This window comes from Orycteropus afer, unplaced genomic scaffold (genome assembly GCF_000298275.1).
Source record: "Orycteropus afer afer isolate SDZICR_OR568_19922 unplaced genomic scaffold, OryAfe1.0 scaffold00117, whole genome shotgun sequence".
Classification (NCBI taxonomy): Eukaryota; Metazoa; Chordata; class Mammalia; order Tubulidentata; family Orycteropodidae; genus Orycteropus; species Orycteropus afer.
Window position 1 is genome coordinate 3,068,911 of NW_006921704.1, and position 17,343 is coordinate 3,086,253.

Here is a 17,343-nt window from a genome sequence, read left to right on the forward strand (position 1 = left end):
ATCTTCCTTCCGAGGAGTGGCTGGTGGGTTTGAACCGCCAGCCTTCTGGTTAGCAGTCAAGTGCTTTAGCCACTATGCTACCAGAGCTCCCTTTCCTAACCTGACACCAAAGAATTCTTTCAGAGTAAACTCCAGCAACTTACTTTCTAACAATTACTGACAAGGTAATATTATCTTTTTGTGTCTTGCATGTGCCTCTCCCTGGACATGGGACAACATCCTCACCCTTCTTGACTCATGACCACCTGGTGATGTTCTGATTCTTCAAGACCTATTTCAGATAACACTTCCTCTAACTACTTCAACCAACTTCCTTCGACATGAAATCCATGTGAAAATGCTTCCCTATTAGTATTCTCTAGCTTTCCACACATGCCTTTGTTGTAATACTCATACTCTACAATGGCTTTTGTGGACACACAACTCTCTGCACCTAGCCCAGTGCTTCTCAACCCTGCCTGTACAATCACCTAATTTCACCTGTAATTGCCTAGGAGCTTTTAGAGAGTACCAATGTCAGGCCCTAGCCCAGATCAAATGAATCAGAATTTCTACACCGTGAGCCATACAAGGATCAAAATTGCATTTATTAATCTAAATGCTGTCAGGTGGTATATAGTAGGTATAACACAAATATCTAAAATTTATTGAACCTTAAAAGTCTTTAACTGCTTTATTGAGACATAAGTCACATACTATACAATTAACACATTTAAAGTTTTCTTTTTAGCATAGTCACATGATTGTGTAACCATCACCATAATCTAATTTTAGAACACTTTCATCTCCCCAAAAAGAAGTCCTATACCTGTTAGCGGGAGCTCTGGTAGCATAGTGGCTAATACACTTGCCTGCTAACCAGATGGCTGGCAGTTCAAACCCACCAGCCACTCCTTGGGAGGAAGGTTGGGCAATCCTACTTCCGTAGTGATATTGCCTCGGAAACCCAAGGAAGGGTCGCTATGAGTCGGGGTCGACTCGACGGCACATAACAACAACAACAACATACCTGTTAGCAGTAGAACTCCATTCCTCCAATTGTTCCTCTTCCTCAGGCCCAATACAGTTTTCTCTCTATTGATTTGTCTATTCTGGACATTTCATTTAAGTGAATTCATACAGTAAGTGGTCTTTTTGTATCAGTAATTAATTCCTTTTCATTGCTGACTATTATCCCATTGTATGATTAGACTGCATTTTATTTATCCATTTGTCAGCTGATGGACATAGGTTGTTTCCACTTTTTTGGCTATTATCAGTAATGCTGCTGTAAACATTTGTGTACCATTTTTTTTGTGTGTGAGGATATGTTTTCATTTTTCTTAGGCATATATGTAGAAGTGGAATTGTTGGCTCATATGTTAATATTTTGAGAAACTACCAAACTGTTTCCAAATTGTCTATACCATTTTATTCCCACTAGCAATACATGAGAGCTTCAATTTCTCTGTCCTTGATGACACTTGTTGTTGTCTGTCTTTTTGATTATAGTATGTGGCCAGTTAAAGCCAATAAACAAATGCAGATTGAGGTGTGTTTTTGTGACCTCTGCTTGAGTTGTCATGAACCTTGAAGGCAATCACTGAAAACTGAATGGAAAAAAAAAAAAAAAAGTCTTGTATTTGCCTTAAAACCCATCGCTGTCAAGTCTGTTTTGACTCATAGGGACCCTACAGGACAGAGTAGAACTGGTCCATAGGGTTTCCAAGGCTATAATCTTTACAGAAGTAGACTGTTTGCTACATCTTGCTTCCACGAAGCGGTTGGTGAACTTGAACCGCAGACCTTTTGGCTACCAGTTTGGTGCTTAAAGACTGTGCCACCAAGGCTCCTTATATATTGTCTTAAGTTTTACAAAACACATTCACAAATTGTGAGGTTCACAATAACCCTGTGAAGTAGGGTGAGTGGGAGTTTTTATTCCCCTTTTAGACTGGAGAAAGAGTCAAAAAGGCTAGGTACAAAGTGAAAAGTCTAGAACCCTTTCCCCTGACTTCATAGCTAGAGTTCTCAGAATTGCCTCGAAATACCACATTAGTTCAGGTTCAGTGAAGAATGTTAAGAACTTAAAAAACAACTTAGTTTTTTATAAAAAAAGACTCAGCAGAAGCCAAAGGGATTGAGTAAAACACTCAATTTGGAGAGTGCTATGGCTTTGAGAGAGCTGTGGGAGTAGAGAGGAAGCTGACACAGTCTGACAAGGGAAGTCTTTAGACTTCTATGTAGCAAACAGATTCTTCAGCTTTGAAGAAGAACTGATAGTTGGAGTTACAAGGCTCGAATATGCAGGGAGTTTCAAAGAGAACTGTAAATTGGGGAAGGGCTGACTCTTGGTTTACAGATTGCCTTATCTGAGAAAGAGGTAACACAGAATGATAGACAACACAGTATTTTTTTCACAGACCAGTTGCTGTGGGATTGATTTTGACTCACAGTTGACCCCATATGTGTCAGGGCAGAACTGTGCTCCAAAGGTTTCCAAGGCCTGATTTTTCTGAAGTAGATCCCTGGGCCTTTCTTCCCAGGCACCTCTGGACTTGAAATGCCAACCTTAGTGTGTTTACCATTTGAACACAGGGACTCCTTTTGTATACTATTCCGCAATTGTCTTCCTTTTATGATGAAAAATCTCAAATGTACATAAAATATGAAGAAAATAGCACAATAAACCCTCATCACCTATCATCTGCTTCAAAAATTATCAACATTTTTATTCTTATAGGACTTTTTTTTTTTGGCTTAGCATTTTTTTTTTTTTTAATTGTGATTTGGGTGAAAATTTACAGAGCAAATTCACTTTCCATACAGCAGTTCACATACACTTTGTCTCATGACATTGACCAAAATTCACCACAATGCAACAGCTCCCCTCCCACTTCCTCCCAACAGTCACCTCTTCTCTGTGTCCATCCCTCCATGCACTCCTGCCCCCTGAGCTCTCTCCCTGTGCATAAACAGCCCTTCTTTCTCCCATGATTGTTCTCTCCAAGGAGTGTACTTACCTCAGGTAAATGTTCAACTCCTATGCATGTCTTTTGTTTGGCTGGAAACCACAGGTGTGGGTTCAATTCCAGACCTGAAGGGCAGCCAGGGGCCATAGTCTCAGTGGTTCCACCAGGCTCTTTCAGACCAGCAAACCTGGTCTCCCTTTTTTTTCCCAAATGATTTTGAGTTTTGTTCCACATTGTTCTCCCTCTCTATCTAGGATCTCCTGCATAGATCCCCCTCCGAGTGGTTGACATTGGTAGCCGAGCACCATCTAGTTCTTCTGGTCTCATAGTCGTATAGGTTGTGGATCGCATGATGTATCAGTTGCTAGGACTAATTGCTTCCATGAATCTTTGGTTTTCTTCATTCTTCTTTGCTCTGGATGAGGAGAGACCCATCATTGCATCTAGATGGCTGCTTGCAAGCTTTTAAGATCCCAGTTGCTATTTGCCAAAGTAGGAGGTGGAACAATGTTTTGTGTAGTATGTTATGCCAGTTGAGCTTGATGTCCTCTGTGACTATGGTCCTGAGCCCCCAGGTTCAACTATTCAGTCCCTCTGGATAGCTGGCTGTGCCCAAGAAGTGACTACAACCTTGTCCCAGCTCTACTATACACCTGGGAATTTAGATCATACAAATACACTTATAGGACCATTGTCTGCCAACCCTATACATGGTCTTGGGTACACTCCCCACTTCATAGACATACCTAATAGTTCAGCCTGTCCAACATCTATCCACCCATATACCCATATATTTGCCTTCACTGACAACAAACTACTGTATGTGCAAGAGGGTTCATCTTTGTTGTCTGTGCCTGCCTTGAACCTTCTATGTCTTCCTCTTTCTCATTGCCACCATGTTGATCACTCACATTTTGTTCATTGCCCTTCTCTTCACCCAAATCAGTACTTATCTTGACTTATCTAACAGTGTTCCCTCCCCTCCCCTCCCACCCCTGGAAACCAACAAAGAAAATGTCCTTCCATAGATAAAACCTTTCCTTGATTTTTACAATAACGGACTAATACAATATTTGATAGAACTGATTTTTAAAAAATGTTTGCATACAGTATGGCTTTCTTTAAAAGCTGTCATTAATAAAATTACTTTAATAGAGGTATATGGAAATTTTTTGAATAATAATAATCTTGGTTCAAGCACCATGAACTTGTAACCTGTGATGTTTCTTTATTCAGAGCTAAAAGGAAGAGAATGTGGCTACACAAATAACTGAAATGAAGACTTGAGTTATGAGTATTCAAAAGTTGGGATAGGGTTTTGTTACTCATGTCTATAATCATTCATCCAACCAGTGTATTCTGAGCACTTTTCACCCACATTGATCATCCACCAGTGGGGCTGACCTTGCTCAGATGCAGAATCCAAATGGGGTTTCATCATTTAGTAACTCTTAAGGAGCTCTGGTGGTGTAGTGCCTAAGGCACTTGACTGCTAACCAGAAGGCTGGCAAGTTCAAATCCACCAGCCACTCCTTGGAAGGAAGGTTGGGCAATCTACTTCCATAGTGATACTGCCTCAGAAACCCAAGGAGGGGTCGTTATGAGTTGTGTCTGACTCGATGGCATATAACAACAAGATCTTTGAAGGTTCTTGGGTGGCACAAATGGTTTACCCTCAACTATTAATTAACAAGAAAGGTTGGAGTTGGAACTACTCAGTGGTGCCTCAGAAAAAAGGCCAGTGATATGCTTCTACAAAGATCACAGCCAAGAAAACTCTGTGGAGCAGTTCCACTCTATAACTCATGGGATCCTTCTTCTTCTTTCTTTTTTTTAATTTTTATTGTGATTTGGGTGAAAGTTTACAGAGAAAATTCATTTTCCATACAGCAGCTCACATACACTGTCTCATGACATTAACTACAATTTCTCACAATGCCAACAGGTCCCCCTCCCATTTCCTCCCCATAGTTACCTCTTCCCAAGAGTCCTTCCCTCCTATGCACTCCTGACCCATAGCAGTCTCCCTGTGCATACACAGCCCTTCTATTTTCCATGATTGATCTCTCCAAGGAGTGTATCTACCTAATGTAAATGTTCAGCTCTTATGCCCGTCTTTCGTTTGGCTGGAAGCCACAGATGTGGGTTCAATTCCAGACCTGAAGGACAGCTAGGGGCCATAGTTTCAGTGGTTTCATCAGGCTCTATCAGACCAGCAAACTTGGTCCCTTTTTTTTTTTTTAAATGATTTTGAGTTTTGTTCCACATTGTTCTCCCACTATCTCTGGGATCTCCTACATAGATTCCCCCTCCCAATGGTTGACAGTGGTAGCTTGGCACCATCTAGTTCGTCTGGTCTCACACAGGCTGAGAATCGCATGGTGTACAAGTAGCTTGGACTAATTGTTTCCATGCATCTTTGGTTTCCTTCATTTTTATTTGCTGTGGACGAGGAGAGACCCATAGTTGCATCTAGATGGCTGCTTGCAAGCTTTTAAGATGCACATGGGATCCTCTTGAGTCCAAACTCAACCACTTTTTTTTAGACTTGAATAGTTTTTCTCTTTCAGCCTCACTTTCCTCATCTGTTAAATGTTGTTGTTGTTGTTGTTATGTGCTGTTGAGTCGGCCCCGACTCATAGCGACCCCATCTGTTAAATAGGGATAGTAATTCCTTCTCCAATAGGGCTTTGTTAGCTAAAAATGAGGTAAGATATACAGAAATATACATTACTGATATTCTATAACATATGTTCTTTTTTTCCACTATTACTCTAGGCTGGTCAGATGACAGAAATTCTAAGACAGTCTCTTTCTTACATCCTCCATTTCTCAAACGAAGACGGCAGCAAAAATGTCAAAGAAGTCCACTCTACAATGCATGTGAGATGACAAAAGCCCACCCCAAATGACAACATTTATTCATTTCCTAAAATCATTTGAGGTATTGTAATAAACTCAAGGGTACTTAACAACGACAAATCTTAAATTACTTGCATTTCTTTTGGGTCTTGCTGCTCTACAAAGATAATCTGTGCTAAACCCTACTGTTATCCGAGGTCAAATGTTTGGTGGCAGATTTGGGGAACCTCCCACAAGCACCTTTGTTTGGTCCCGAAGAGGGCAATGTGCCCTGGGGGGGGGGGGCGGACTGTTAAAGTTGCTTGCCAGCTTTCTCTGAGAACCGAGAGGGCGTTTCTAAGAAGAAAGAACCTCGCTACCTTCTTTGTCGGTGCCTTGGCTCTGATCTTTAACTTTTGCAGTTTGCAGTCAGGCCCCAACGCGTGGGTTCCTCGGCGGTGCCAGGCCTCCAAGGGTTGGCTCGGGGTTCACCCCGGGATGTTCGCCTAACCTCCACCATCTAGCGGCGCCGGTTCTCTCCTTCTAGCCTTCCACCTGCGCGCGGACCCCAGGGCTGCACCCTCGAATTTCCACCCCCGCACTTTCGTACAGCTATCCCTTCCCGCCGCGTCACCCCGCAGCCCGCGGCCGCGCTGGAACGTATCTCACCACCCCCAGGTCCGAGGCGGCAGCAGCAAGCTACCAACAGCCCCCAAGCCGCCCCGAGAGGCGGGGACAGGGCGTGCCGCCGGCGCCTGGCTTCCGGAAGCGGGTGTTTTAGGGCTCTTACAGAGGGGACCGAGCGGCGTCCAGTGTCCCAGCATCCCCGCCGGTGTCTCCTGGAGCACCGGCAGCGGCAACTGCCGCCTGAGCAGCGTGACCCCGGCCCGCGACCTTCCCAGGCTGCCGAAATGTTGCCGGTGTACCCGGAGGTGAAGCCTAATCCGCTGCAGGACGCGAACCTATGCTCGCGCGTGTTCTTCTGGTGAGCAACCCACACACCGCTACCCCGTCGCGCCTCCGCCAGCACTGGTTCACTCTCCCGCCGCTGGTCCCGAGGGCGCGATCCACCCCACCCTCCACCACTCCTCAGTCCTCTCCTCGCTTGGCCGCAGCCATCCCCGCCGCGGAAGCTCCTTTCCCGGGCTCGTGCCAGATGCCGCCGGTGCCTTTTGGGGTTGGGTGGCCGAGGTCGGGAAGGAAGCGGTTTCCGCCTTAGCGCATCGATCCACGTTGAGGCTTCCTGCCACGGCGAGGCCGCCGCGTGGGCCTTCGCGGACCGCCGCGTGCTGCCTGCTTGCATCCCCACGCGCGGGGCCGGTGGTTGCGGGGATCTGGGTGCGCGGGGCACGTGTGGATCTTTCTCTTTGTTGAGGCACCTTGCTGCTCGTCTGCCTCCAGTGCTGGGCGAGAGGGGCTGGAGGCGGAGAACTGGGACTGCTTAAAGGTGGACTCACTTCCCTTGGGAGAACGGATTTAGCTGGCTTCCCACGTATCACTCAGGGATTCTCAGATCCCCTGAACGAAAACTGCACTTCTTTTCCCGTGTTTGTAAATAAGCAGTTTATAAACAGCTTTCTTTTTCTAATCTGATTGAAAGCCTAATTAGTGCCATGGACCAGAGTCATCTCGTAATAGAGTCCCTACCCCTTCTGATGTTCATTACGTGACAGTTGCATTACAACTCCACGGAGCTCATGCTGTGTTTATGTCTGTGACAGTGTGGCTTTCCCTTTTTGCCCGTGTATGTACCGTGGTATGTTATTGTATGTTGTGGCAAAGTTCATGCGGATAGAATAACATTTTAAACTCTTGAACACTGTTTTCTACTTTTTGCTTTTGGCTGTGACACAGTAGGCAATACTGGAGTGTCTTTTCATATTGCTAGTATCTTCACTAACACCTGTGAGGACTACTCTGGGGATGGAGCCCATGAGCCTTTGTGGAAAGAGGTCTTAGTCGGGGATCTGTACCTCTCAGAGAAGCCATCTGTGGCCTTCGTTCAGGTGATTCTGACAAGGAATCCTGTGATCCTAAAACCACTGAATGGTCACTGAGCTGGGAGGGCATCTAGCCCCGCTCCATCTTTTGTATTCAAAGTGGTGAAGCATCTTAACTGGGGTTCTAGCCAGTAAATGTGAAGATTAACTAGGTGGGGGTGAGCCTTTGGGTTTTAATCCCAGTTGGTTGATAATTAGACCTTTTTTTTTTTTCTCTCTTTATCTCTACTCTTTCATCTTTTCTGCATATTTTGACGAGTAGTAGTTGTTTTTTTTTCTCCCCAATGGGAACACCCAGGAGATGCCAAGGGGATGAGTGCACCTACTCTTGCTTTAATTGTAGTTTATTCAGTATTCAGGAACACCTGAATACTGTTTGATGGTCCCCCCTTTTTTTTTTACTTCTATTTTTATTATCAACAATAAGTATAAATCATTGCTAAAATAACATGTTGGTGATAACACAATGAAAAGGGGAATTGTCTTATTCAATAATTATATGATTCCATGGCATTAAAGATCATACATATGTACTAAAGACCTAGTACTCTCTAGCCACTAATGTGTGCATCTGTCTTCAGTGATTTCATACCTTGTTATTCATTTATGTAGTCATTAAACAAATATTTATCAGGTGTCCACTGTATACCAACCACTATCACAGGAGCTATGGGGCAATCTACTTCCATAGTGATACTGCCTCGGAAACCCAAAGAGGGGTTGATATGAGTCGGTCCGACTTGATGGCATGTAACAACAACGACAACATTCAAGACATGGGATAAAGCAATAAACAAAAGCCATACAAAAATCCCTGCCTTTTTTTTTTTTTCCCCCAGCGCCCCTCCCATTTTCTCCTGATAGTTACCTCTTCCCTGTGTCCATCCCTCCATGCACTCCTGCTCCCTGAGCTCTCTCCCTGTGCATAAGAAGCCCTTCTTTCTCCCATGATTGTTCTCTCCAACGAGTGTATCTATCTCAGGTAAATGTTCAACTCATATGCCTGTCTTTTGTTTGGCTGGAAGCCACAGGTGTGGGTTCAATTTCAGACCTGATTGGTGGCTCTTTTTTTGAGGAGAGAGGGGGTCAGAAGAGGAAGGAATATGGGTGTGATTACCATAAATAATTTGAAGGTAAGAAGATGTTTTCCTTAACTTCAGGCAGGGTGATAAACTTCTGAAAACTTTCTGTTTGTGGATATTCAGGGCAGAACTGAATAGTTGAAGGAAATGGGAAGAATAATGATGACTGGCACCCATTTCTGGTTTTCCTGCTGGAGGGGAAAAGTTGTATCTATTTTACATGGGAAGATACTGAAGCTGAGAAGTTACGTAAGTTGCTTTGGACTATACAGCTAGTAGTAAGGGGTCTAGCAGGATCCAAAGCCAGGCAACCTGGCTCCAGAGCCTGTGTTTGTAACTGCTGCACTGTGTTGCTTCCATAGGGGTTGCTTTTGTTATTAGCTGCTGTCTGGTTGTCCCTGAAGGAGCTTTGGTGATGTAGTAGTTAAGGCTTCTAACCAATAGGCCAGTGGTTCTTACCCACCAGTGGGTCCGTGGAAGAAAGATGAGGCAGTCTGCTTCTGTAAAGATTTACAGCTTTGGAAACTCAGTGGGGGTCACTATGAGTTGGAATCAACTCAATGGCAGTGAGTTTGGTTTTTTGAGTTGGCCCTGTCTCATGGCAACCCCATGTACAATAGGATGAAATGCTGTCAGATCTCGGTCCTCATGAGCGGTGCTGATTGGAAATTTATGATCCATAGGGTTTTCATTGGCTGTTTTTTTAGAAATAAATTGTCAGTCCTTTCTTCCTAATCCGTAAGTTCCAGCTGACTGAGGGGTGGTGGTGGTGCACTGGCTGGGAATATAACCTGGTCTCCCACATGGAAGGTGGGAATTCTACCACAGAACCACTACTGCTCTGCCTGCACATGTGGTGGTGTTACTTGCTGTGGAGTCAGCTTGGATTCGTGGCTACTCCATGAATGCAGAATGAAACTGCACCATAGTGCAGCCAGAATGCTCCTTGGAAGCAAGAATGGCCAGACTTCATCTCACCTGCTTTGGTTATATTGTCAGGAGGAACCATTCCCTGGAGAAGGATATCATGCTTGGTAAAGTGGTTGGTCAAGGAAGAAGGGGAAGGCCCTCAATGAGATGGATAGACACAGTGGCTGCAGTGATGGGCTCAGGTATAGCAAGGATCCTGAGGCTGGCACAGGACCGGGCACTGTTTCATTTGTGTGGTCAATATGAGTCTGAGACCACTCGATGGCACCTAACAACAACAACATAGTGTTTTCAAAGCTGTGGCCTTTTGGAAGCTGATATCCAGGCATGCCTTTGGGTGGTTCCGAACTGCCAACTTCTGGCTCGTAGTTGAGCCCTTAACTGTTTGTGCTACACAAATGCATGGGGAAGCCTGTTTTCAACACATCTGCTTATATAGGCTGGAGTTTCTCAGGGAAACTTCTTTTTTTTATTTCATTTTAGTTTTTATTGTGATTTGGGTGAAAGTATACAGAGCAAATTCATTTTCTATGCAGCAGTTCATATTTTGTTTCATGACATTGACTGCAATCCCCACAGTGTAACAGCTCTCTTCCCTCTTCTTCCCTGTAGTTATCTCTCTTCCCTGTGTCCTTCTTTCCTTTGCATTTCTGCCCCCTGAACTATCTTCCTGTGCAAATACTGCCTTTCTGTTTTCTCAAGGGAAGGAACTTCTTAAAGTTGTACCTGTTGGCGAGGATGCATGTGAAATATCTTTTACCATGCTTTAAGAAGGCAGCTGTTTTCAAGGCATGGTGTTCAAACCAGCAACACCTGGGAACTCGTTAGAAATGTGAATTCTCGTTAACTACTCTGGACAGATTCACTTGGGGGTGGGGGTTTAAACAAATGTTCTGGTGATTCTTAAGTTTGAGAACTGCTCACTGCTTTAAGCTATTCTACCCAATGGCCATGTCATTGCAGTACATTATACTTTCAAAAGAAGGGCATGACTTTGTGAAGTCAGTTGTGGACCATGATGGCTTTCCTATATTTGTTTACCTTTTGTAAGTGGAAGAATTTTAAAGTCTGAAGCACCTTGGTGCTATCTTGGTGTACCCCTCTCCCTGGAAGCAGGAAAGCTTAAATGAGCCCAGCTGGAAGTAGCCACCTGGACACAAGGCCCACCTCCTGGAGAAAAACCACTTTTTCATTTTCTGATTGGGTGTTTGCTTTTCTTCTCCAATTTCATCTGCTTTCTGAACTTGAATACTGGTAGCTGCCTACTCAAATGATGCCAGTAACTAGGTTGGTAACTTTTATGCAAATGCCATTACAGGGATTTTGGTGTTTTCATAGCACAGTTTTGACTTGGGGCCTATGAGGAGTCATACATTATGGTGGATTTTTAAGAACTCTTTTTCTGTTTCTGCAAGACCTTTGGAAAACAAGGAAAGGAACACAGATTTGTTTCTATGAGCCAGACATACCTAGTGACACTTTGTTTCTTTTTAGTCTTATTCCCTGAAAACACTTTTGTGCACACATGTACCCCTTTTCCATAAAACTAAATAGCTTTAACTCTGATTCCTTTTATCATTTAATTTTCTAGTTAGTATTTATTTATGGCATTAAATAGTCTTCAAAACATGTTACTTAATGATTGCAATTTATATAGTCTTTCACTATTACTGAACACTGTTTATTTCTAATAATGATGTAATAGATGTCCATGCCCTTGTGTCTTTAGGTATTTGTTATTCCCAGAAGTAGAATACTATAACTGGGTGAAAGGCCAAATTTCTTTCCAACAGGTTTAGACCAGTTGGCACTATTAATAGTGGTTGGTGTGTTCATTTCTTTGTCAACTCTGAGTATTGAGTTAAAAAAAAAATTTTTTTTCAAGTCAGTAGGAGCTCTGGTAGCATAGTGCCTAAGGCACTTGACTGTTAACCAGAAGGCTTGCGGTTCAAACCCACTGGCCATTCCTTGGAAGGAAGATGGGGCAATCTACTTCCTTAGTGATACTGCCTTGGAAACCCAAGGAGGGGTCGCTATGAGTTGGGTCCGACTTGAAGGCACATAACAACAACAACAACAGTGTCAAACCATTCTAATTAGAATGCGTTTGATTATTAGTGAGATTGGACTTTTTTCCTGTTGATTGACGGTTTATTGGTATTTCTTTGAATTATCTATTAATAAGTTTTTGGCATTTGTTTCTGTGAGGTATTTTTGTTTCAAAATGCCTTGTAATGGTGCTTAACATATATTTCCAGTTTCCATTTGTTTTTAATTTTGTTCAGAAGTTTTAAATGTATATATATCATTGTTGTTGTTTGCCTATATATCATTAATTGTTTATATATATTTTTCTTTTTTGATTTCTTCTCTTGGCTTTTGTTCCTTATTAATATATATATATATTTTTAATCCCTGCATTGGCCAAATCTCCGTATGCATTTTCTTTTAGCTGTGTTATTGTTTCATTTTTAACAACAGATGCAGCTAGCATTCCTTTTAGTATTTCTTATGAGATAGGCCCCAATTTCTCTGAAACAGTCCATTTTCTCCTCATAAGTTATTGAATAATTCTTTATCTCCTGATTGAAAGTAAATGTTGTAAATTATGAACTGTGTCCAGTTGGGCACTAGATTGTCAAATTCCCTGATTCCCTGAACATCCCCTCCAAGCTCTTAGGGTGTGCTCTGAATCCCTCTGCCACATCTCATTTTGCATCACAGTTAGCAGCATAGAACCTTTCCCCAGAGACAAGGGTGGAGGTAGATTTGTCAGATGAACTCGACCCACAGGAGAGTGATTAAATCCTTGCTCCCCTGACGCTGGCCGTGTCTCAGTCTGTGAACTGTCAGCTTGCACAGTGCGGCTGTTATGGAAACTGCCATTGATGTCAAGACAGACTCTGGAGACACATCTCAGAAAAAGCTGATGCTGTGAGGGGGGAAACACAAATGGCTGAGTACAGTGGATGGATTAGACAGGTTGTGGTGACATAACAAAAAAAGTCAAAGCCACTGCTGTTGCGTCAATTCCGACTCATAGCAACAGAGTAGAACTGCCCCACAGGGTTTTCAAAGCTGGAAATCTTCACGGAAGCAGACTGCCTGCTGAGCATCTGGAGGGTTTGGCCACAGACATTTTGGTTAGCAGACAAATATAACCATGTCTCCACCAGAGCTCCTTTGGTGGCAATAAGCCATTAATAAATGTTAATAGTAAATGGATAGAAAAATTTAATTTTAAATTACTGTTTCTTGCTCCACTTTTGTAATACCTTTTATATTGATCTCTCTGTTGTTTATTGTTGTTAATTGCCGTTGAATTGATTCCAACTCATGGTGGCTGTATGTGTGCTGAGCATAACTATGTGACATAGGTTTTCAAGGCTGTGACCTTTAGGAAGCATTTTGCCAGGCCTGACTTCTGAAGTACCTGTGGGTGTGTTTAGCTAGTAGTCAAGTGCTTAACTGTTTGTGACACCCAAGGACTCTAAATGTTGATGGATTAGTCCAAATGAGGCTGGGTTATTTCAACTGATGCTAGGTTAGTCTTCTAGGGCTTTTTCTTTGTCTTGATCAGTTCCTCTTTTGTAAGCATTCAGTTTAGGTACGTTTTGGCAATTTTGTACAATAATTGCTGGCCAAAGCAAGTTGTAGAACGCCAAGTTGTTGTTGTTGTTATGTGCTGTGGAGTCGGCCCCGACTCATAGCGACCCCTCCTTGGGTTTCCGAGGCAGTATCACTACGGAAGTAGGATTGCCCAACCTTCCTTCCGAGGAGTGGCTGGTGGGTTTGAACCGCCAGCCGTCTGGTTAGCAGGCAAGTGTCTTAGCCACTATGCTACCAGAACGCCAAGAGATATATTAAAATTTACTCCTAACTCTACAGTGAAATAAGCAGTATGACACATTTTATAAGTTTGTCTCCTTTAGTTTGTACTTGGAGCTCTGGTGGTGTAGTAGTTAAAACATTTGGCTGCTAAGCAAAAGGTCGGTGGTTTGAATTCACCAGCCACTCCATGGGAGAAATATGAGGTAGTCTGCTTCTGTAAAGATTTACAGTTTTCGAAACTATATAGGGCAGTTCTGCTCTGTACTGTTGGGTTGCTTTGAGTCAGAATTAGCTCAGTGGCCGTGAGTATAGTTTGTTCTTGCAGTCACTGGGTGGCACATACTGTTAAGTGCTTGGCTGTTTGCCAAAAAGGTGGTGGTGGCTTGAACCCACCCAGAGGTGCCGTAGAAGAAAGGCCTGGAGATCTTCTGAAATGTCACACCCTTGAAAACCCTATGGAACAGTTCTACTTTGTACACATGGGGTTACCATAAGTCGGAATCGACTTTACAGCAACTGAAACAACAACAACAACAGCTTTTTATTTTTTTGCCTTATCCTTAGAGTCTTCAGTGTAGCAGGCATAAGAAGTATCCACTCAAATATATTAGTGGCTAATTTGCCTTTCTGGTTCTGTGGAGGCCTCTTTTGAGTTGCATCTCCCAGGCTGGGTCAGCTCAACTGTTTCTAGAGTGTGGAGCCCAGAGGCACAGTGTGCAGCATGAACCTTCATCCCAAGCCTGGACAAGACTTTGACAGGGCCATAAGACCCTTTAGGAGCTCTGGTGGCATAATGCCTAAGACATTTGACTGCTAACCAGAAGGCTGGCAGTTCAAACCCATCAGTGACTCCTCAGAAGGAAGGTTGGGCAATCCACTTCTATAGTGATACCGCCCCAGAAACCCAAGCAGGGGTCACTGTGAGTTTGACTTCGACGGCAGTGAGTGAGTGATAAGACAGACCTTTTACCTCTTAACATGAGGATGCTTCCTCGGATTTCCTCTTTCTGAGGTGATAAATAGTGTAAAGGTAGATGACAGAAGTAGAATGGGGGTATCTGGGCTTAAAAATCGAATGAACTCAGATCCTGTCCTTGGCCCTGAAAATTCCAGGTGGTGATATACAAATGAACCCCTGTAAGCGTCAGTCTTCTTAAAATTAGGAGACTGGTATCTATCTTTTAAGGAGTCTTTGGGTGGTGCAAATGGCTGATGTGCTTGGCTGCTAACCTAGGGGTTGGGGGTTTGAGTCCATCCAAGTGGCCCCAAAGAAAGGTCTGGTTAGCTACTTCTGAAAAATCAACCGTTGAAAATCCTATAGAGCTTAGTCTTATTTTGACACACATGGAGTTGTCTTGAGTGGGAGTTGACTTGATGGCAACTTGTTAACTGGTTTTTCCATCTTCCAGGACCGTTGTGAGTTGGAGATGATAGTGCAGAGTTAAGAGCTCAAAGGAAACCCAAGGTTGAGTGGCCAGGGGATGCCTTTTACAGCATTTAATAATGAGCATTTATTGACTTTGCAGACAATGCCAGAAGGTTTGTGGGGAGAAAGGTCACTTCTTGCCCTCAGGGAGGTAGGAAGAAAGTTTTAGACCCATTTAAATATTAATACTTTATCTATAGTTGTACATACATAGAGATAATTAGAAATAGAAATTAGCAGAGGGTAAACATAATATTTCCTCTAGATGTTAAGGCTATGTTTACCTATTTCAACAATATCTTCTGATACGCCTGTAAAAATTGCAGACATAGCCCTTGCCACCCCAATGGTTCTGAAACTAGTAGGTTTGAGTGGGACCTGGGAGTATGCATTTTAATAGTTAATTCAGGTGACTTAAACAGACAGTAGTTAATTCTGAGACTACACAGTGAGATGTGTGGATCAGATGGATCCATTTAAGTAATAATACTAATGATCATAAACATTTATTGCTTTCTGTGGGCTCAGAATTTCATTCTGTGTTTTCTATTAATCCTCAAACAATACTATGAGGTAAGCATTATTGCATCATTGTACTTATTTCACAAATGAGGAAATCAAGACCCAGAAAGTTATGTACAGAATAGAACCACAATCTATATGGTTTTTAAGGCTGTGATAGCTTTCAGTAGCAGTTCTCCAGGCCTTTGTTTTGAGGCACCCCTGAGTGGGTTTGTACTGCTACCCTTTCAGTTAGTAGTCTAGCACTTAACCATTTGTGCAACCTAGGGACTCCTCCATAAAGATTGCAGCCAAGAAAACTCTATTGACAGTACTATTCTGTAACACCTGTGTCGCCATGAGTAGAAATCTACTGATGGTAGTGATTTTTTTTGGGGGGGTGGGGGGGGGGGGGGGGCTGTCTACTCTGCAACAGGCATTTGATACCTTCTTAGGTTAGAATCCTGTCTACTCTGCAACAGGCATTTGATACCTTCTTAGGTTAGAATCCTGTCTGATAAATGTTGGCTGAGCAAATATGAATATGCTGACCGTATCAGTTAAAAGTTTAGTTAATGAGTAAGTATGCTCATTATATATACATGCATTCAAAACCTGTTTTCCTTCCTGCCCTTTGTTGTACTATCTCTTGAGTTGTGCTGCCTCTTGAGTTGCTGTGTGGGATGTTGGCATCTTTACCCATCCAGTTCTTAAAGGCATACACCTGTCAGTCATTCTTGACTTCTTCACCTCATCCACTAGCACCGAGGTCTATCATTTCAGCTTCAGAAGTACTCCTTGGAGTCATTCAGCAAATGTTTCCTGAATACAGGTAACTGGGATCCGTTGTGGAGGAGACAAACATCCATACCTTCCACAACCTTATGCACTTAGCTACTACTGATGTGGCCTCAGAACATTCGGCTTCTCTTATTCCCAGTGGGTCTTTTTGCTACTGGTCTTTCCCCTAAAGCAAATCCATGCCATTCTTCTGCCTAGAAACTTCTCTTGCCTTCATATTACTCTGAAGAGCAAGCCTAAATTCTTTAGCATGGCATTCAGGATCCTCCAGAATCTGCTGTTTAAGTCACATCTTCATCATTCCTCACCCAACTGGATTTTCCTTGTTCCTTTGAAAGGCTGGTGTTGGAGCCTGGATTGGGGCCCTGACTGATGACAGGGCAGTCTCCGAGCTTCTGGATTACAACGGTTACAGGTAAAGGGGGGAAGCAAGGTGATGTCATCTTCCAGTACCATTGCCAGAAGCACATTTATTATAAGACTGAGCCTCAATCCAGGTCCAGTATCAGTGTTGAGCAGTGCTGGAACTAAAGCTAGAGTGCCCTGATTTAAAACTCAGTTCTGCCACTTATGTTGACCATGAGCAAGTTTCTACATCTGTAAAATGGGACTAATAATCAGATCCATCTCAGAGGGGTGTCGAGAGCACCAGATGAATTAAGCACCCTTAAAGCATTTGGAACAGTGACTGGTATAGACTGAAGAGTGAATAGCCTTCATCTTGCTACTTAACATTTGTAGGCCTTAGCTTTTTCATTTATAAATTGACTGTGTTTGCTTATTTCCCAGACAGGTTAAAAATGTAAATTTCTGGGTCCAGTTCTTCAATTGGTTTAATTCAGTTTTGCATGCATGGTTATCATCACATCCTTAAATATATTTCTCATTATTACTAGAGTAGTGGTTGTTAGTTACCAAAGTTGAGTTCATTCTATTTATGGTTATCTAGGAGCTCTGGTGGGAGTTCTGGTAGCATAGTG

General features: G+C 43.0%; 1 protein-coding gene across 1 annotated transcript in view; it reads left to right on the top strand.

Moving 5' to 3' along the window:
• The first annotated feature begins 6,703 nt into the window (after nt 1-6,703).
• The window catches only part of ABCC4 (ATP binding cassette subfamily C member 4), a 441,806-nt gene continuing 431,166 nt past the window's right edge, over nt 6,704-17,343 (top strand). The window contains exon 1 of the mRNA XM_007944012.1: nt 6,704-6,777. Coding sequence (XP_007942203.1) covers nt 6,704-6,777 — 74 coding nt within the window. The remainder of the gene's footprint in view (nt 6,778-17,343) is intronic.